The sequence below is a fragment of the Apaloderma vittatum genome, unplaced genomic scaffold, assembly GCF_000703405.1.
Source record: "Apaloderma vittatum isolate BGI_N311 unplaced genomic scaffold, ASM70340v1 scaffold6715, whole genome shotgun sequence".
In the NCBI taxonomy this organism is placed as follows: Eukaryota; Metazoa; Chordata; class Aves; order Trogoniformes; family Trogonidae; genus Apaloderma; species Apaloderma vittatum.
Window position 1 is genome coordinate 72256 of NW_009717571.1, and position 4960 is coordinate 77215.

The following is a 4960-nucleotide window of genomic DNA, read 5'->3' on the forward strand; positions in this document are numbered from 1 at the left end:
CATTATACCCAGATTTTTGGACAGCAGCACGTAGAAGTGGAGCTGGCATCTTCTATAGGAAAGCTTAGCCTGCTCCTTTTATTTACCCTGCCCCAATGAATTTTCTGTTGCTGTGCTTCTCTCCTTTTACAGACAGATCTGTGTATGAACTGGCACTTGTGGCGTGCTCTTCCCTTTAACACCACTGATTTACTCAAATGTCACCCCTATCTTCAGGAAAGGCAGGAAGGAGCATCCGGAAAACTACAGGACAGTCAGTCTCACCTTCGTTCATGGGAAAGAGAGGGGTGAAATCCTTTTGGAAACCACTTATAAGCCATACTAAGGACAAGAACCCGAAAAAGCCACTGCAGTGTTTCATACCAGCATACTTCCCTGCTCTCTTTCACCCCAGCACCTCACAAATACCAGATAGTATCTGAGGGGCTTATCAGCGTGTGGTTCAGAGACATTTTACGTGTCTTCTAGCTTGCACACTGATAATTTGACCTCTGTGACAAGCACGGGGGCTTTGGAAGCACGAAGGTCTGTGATGGGTATGCACGCCTCTGTGGTTAGAGGGTAGCTGCGAGGTGCATAGGCCTTGTCTCAGAGCAGAAGCAAGTGGGTCTTATCTTCAGAATCTTCTGTCAGGTCGTCTCTCCTGCACAGCATTTGCTGGACAGCTGTGCTGTTCCCCTGCTTGATGCCACCTGATGCCTTCCAAGCCAGGGACACCTGGGTGACATCAGCATGCTGCCACTCTTCAGCCATCGTACCTGTCCCTGTGTGCTCCAGCCCTGCGCTTGAGCCACCAGGCTTCTCTCACAGCTCACATAGGCAGGAGAGTATCCATCCTGCTGTTTTATGAGCAGCCAACCACTGCTAGCACCACTGCAATGAAGAAGTGTTACAGCTGGTCAGGTATTAAGAGTAAGCGGGCAGCAAGACAATTCCCCAATAGCTATATTGCATACTGATTATCAACACTAATTAAATAGCTCATCACTGAGCCCTTTGGGGCTTACAGCTCTCTCTCTCTGCCCCAATTCTGTCAATGCAGGGTCCAAAATATGAGGCTCTTTGCTATACACGTGAGATGCCAGGACCGTGTAGGAGTGCAGGCTGGAGCCCTGCTGCTGGCCCCATCATGGCCATCTCCTACTCTACACCTGCCTCAGGCAGCAAATCCATCCCAAGCGCCCATTTTGGTGCAGCAGTCTCCATCAGAAGTGGGTTGGAGAGACTTTCTCCAGACTAGAGAGAGCCTATGCTACGTGCTAAGGTGCTCGGTGTCCTCACCTCCCCGCCCAGAGCTGTGCAAGCATGACTCAATTCAGCACTCAGATGGAGGGCTCTGCACCTCCAGCTCCATGACGTGATCTAATACAAGATACTGCATCCTCCTGGCCTTGCTTAGCTTAGGTTTCAGCACAGCATTTCAGACTCACCCTTGCAGAGTGCTAGCCATTGAACACACTGTTTTAGAAAGTGCAGAGCAACGAGACCCTAGACCTAACTGGAAAGCACTGCCAACATTCATTTGGTCAGCAGACTGACATTCAAGACCAAACTGATATGAAGTTTTCTGCTACTCGGGAGGAGGTGCTATAGAAACCCTCAAGGACAAGCGAGCAGGTGGTGCTGGGCACCTGCCCTGCACATGCAGCCTATGGCCCCGCTTTTCCTGGCCAGTCTGCGTGGCTGCACATCCCTCCCACCCCTGGCCTCCGGAGGGACCTGCTGCTGATTTTGTGGCGTTAAACCTACAGGTAAGCTCACTTTGCTTCATTCTCTCCTGGTCTCTGTGAACTTCTGATGCTTAGGGTCCTGCTGCGGCTGTGAGGAGGCTTAGATGCTCAGTTTCTGGAGGTTGTAATCTCTGGGCCTTTCATTTTCTGTTCGTACTCCAAGGTATTTTCCAGGTACTTTACCTGGCAGATCACAGCATATTACTTCCTAAAGCAGCTGGAAACTGGAAGCTAAATTCATCTCAGCATGGGAAAAGAGGGATTCGAAAAGATTTATTTTTTTTTGCCTAAGTGAACCCTTGCACCCCTTTCCAGTGTCTTTCAAAACAGTTCTGAGGTCAGGGTGACTACATTACTGTTCTCAAAGAACGTGGTGATAGATGAGCCTGAAAGAACACAAGTTTCAAAAGAAGGAAAGAAGTGCTGTGCCCTAGATCACTGTGTTTGAGAGAGCTGTGAACAACAGCAAGGTCAGAGCAGGCAGTTTCCACATTTCTTTATGCTATTTGGAAACAGCAGAGCTCCTCACTTCAGTGCTCTGACAAGGTCCCTGACCTAGGGCCCTTCTGTCTTGGAAGCAGTTTGTCTGACCTTCTTCCCCTGCCAGTCACCAGTTTCTGTGGTGGGGGACCACTGCTGACCAGCTCTCCCCAGTCTACGGTAGGGGGAAAGCAGAACACACTCCATGGTGATCTTGTCCAGCAAACTTCAGCCTGCTCCTGGTCCTCCAGCAGCAGCAAGATGCTGTTTCACAGCCATCTCCACCCTTTTCTCACAGTTGTATTCTGCTGCCAAGCCCCTCTGATGCTGCAGCCATCTCATCTACCCTACCTTAAGCATTTCCAGCAGCCACAGGATATGCTACCCTATCAAACTCCATCTCTTTAAAGCTATTTTGTGCTCAGCCATAATCTATTTGTGCTTTGTGACATGCTTTAACATCCTCTGCTCATTTCCTTCCTCTTCCCTGAAGTCTCTGGGCTGCCTCATGACTTGGAACACTTGTGAGCCCTCATGCTGGGAATTGAATTTGGGCCACGATTAATGCCTAAGACACATATTCCTGCCGGCAACTGAGTTATTTGTGTGTTTATCGGTTACTTCAGAACTGAAGTCTGACTTCACAGGCGGTGCCTTCACCAGCTGACCACAAGGTCCGCACTGCTTGCAGAGGCAAATAACTGCTTAAGCAGGCATGTTCAGTCATGGTGTCCTTTCTTACATCTCTGAAAGCTGTAGGTTTTCACCAGATCCCTCACCACTTCACTGTCCTGTTAGAGGGGTAAAAAAATGGTTTAAATTCTTTCCAAAGTGCATTTAGATGCAAGCAGAAATTCAGTGACATGTAAATGGAATCACCAGTTCAGAGAATTGGTCCGTGTGCATGCCACATAAAGCCACTTTCCACAGGATGGGGTCTGATGAAAGCTGATTTTTATCAGCCCATGAGTTCACACTCTTCCCACGACCAATAGTCTTGTGAAACATCTAGTAGCCAGTGTGACAGAGGCTCAGTACCTACGACTTAGACAGCATGGATTTCCTGGGGTGGCAGGATGCTTGCCTTGAGCAGGAACCATTCTAATGGAGCTCTTACTGGCCGGTTCCTTGTTTTGCACCAGCATTTCCTCTTTTGGGTGTGATTTTCCGCTTTACATCTGCACATTTATACTCTCTTCTGGAATGCATAAGCTTAAACTCAGGTTAATCCCTCCACCTGCCATTCCACTCCCAAGGAGATGGAGAGCAGCACGCCTCACTCACTCCCTTAAGATGTCAAGAATGACTCTATGAGGCAGGAACTTGGGTTCAGCTCCTCAGCTTGGAGCAGAAGCTCCAGGTTTGCAAGGCAGCCCAAAAGCTCAGAAACCTGATCAGTTAGGAGTCATGTATCCATTAAGGGGTAGGAGGAAAGTCTTACCATGTCTTTTCCTATTTCAGGTCTCAGAAGATCATGCAACATCTACGCAACAGGACAATGAACGTGTCCAACAACTGCAGTGTCGCAAATCTAGAACTGTACCATCCTGTTCGTCTTATTGAATTTGCTCTGTATAACCTCATTTTCTTTTTTGGAGTACTATTTAATAGCCTTGCCCTCTGGGTGTTCTTCTGCAAGATGAAGAAGTGGACAGAAACCAGGGTGTATGTAATCAATTTAGTCTTTGCAGACTGCTTCGTCATCTGCATCTTGCCTGCCATGGCTTATTTGCTCTGGAACAAGTCAACCCGAGATGAACTCTGCCAGTTTATAGAGACAATGTATTTTATCAACATGGTAGCGAGCATTTACATAATTTCATTTATCTCTATCAATCGATACATTGCCATAAAGCACCCCTTGAGAGCCAGGACTTTCAGGTCTCCACCAAAAGCTGCTCTTCTCTGTGGGCTTCTGTGGGTCTCCGTGATAATCGGTGCCACCTCACAGCTTTGGCAGAGACAGGCTGCTCTCTGCTTTCAGAAGGATACCACCACGCCCACTACACTGAGCCTGCTTTCCATTTTCTTTGTTTTTACTCTTCCATTAGCGACCTTGACATTTTGCTCCACAGAAGTAATCAGAAACCTTAAGGGACATCTGAACACAAATTCATCAGAAGAGAAATTAATCCAGAAAGCTGTTCGCATTATTTATGCAAATCTGATTGTATTTCTAATATGTTTTCTGCCAGCCTACCTTGGGATACTTGCCAGCTTCATAATGGAGAGAGCTGGAGCTACCTGTTTCTTGATCCAGGTTATGAAGAACTTCTCCTCTGTGACAAGGTGTATTGCCACATCCAACTGCTGCCTGGATAGCGTCTGCTACTACTTTGTGACTGAGGAGTTCAAAGCAGCCTTTTTGCTGCCCAAACCCAGCACTGAAGAAACAGATCACCACTTGCTAAATGGGGAGGGGGCAGGGGGAACAAAATCCACCAAATCAAAAACCCTCACAACAACTCTGTAACATCAAGAGAAGTTATAGCTTCAGTGTTATTGGGATAACTATGGTTCTTTCTCTCTAGACAGGTCTTTGTTAGGTCTAGCGTTACTAAGTTTACTCTGATTTGTACTTTATGCTTCTATTAACCAAAAGTTATTTCAAAGAGATGTGTGAAAGTGTGTGTGTGTATGTAGGTAATCACTGGTCATTAACATCATAGAATGTGTTGGGCTGGAAGGGACCTTTAAAGGTCATCTAGTCATGTCTCCGTTCCACCCTCCAGCACCTACGTGCTGCTCAT

General features: G+C 47.3%; 1 protein-coding gene across 1 annotated transcript; it reads left to right on the top strand.

The window, feature by feature from the left end:
- Positions 1 to 3708: 3708 nt before the first annotated feature.
- On the top strand, positions 3709 to 4683 carry LOC104274346 (G-protein coupled receptor 35-like). The gene has a single exon (XM_009869951.1). It carries the CDS (start codon positions 3709 to 3711, stop codon positions 4681 to 4683), a length of 975 nt encoding a protein of 324 aa, XP_009868253.1.
- Positions 4684 to 4960: the final 277 nt, after the last annotated feature.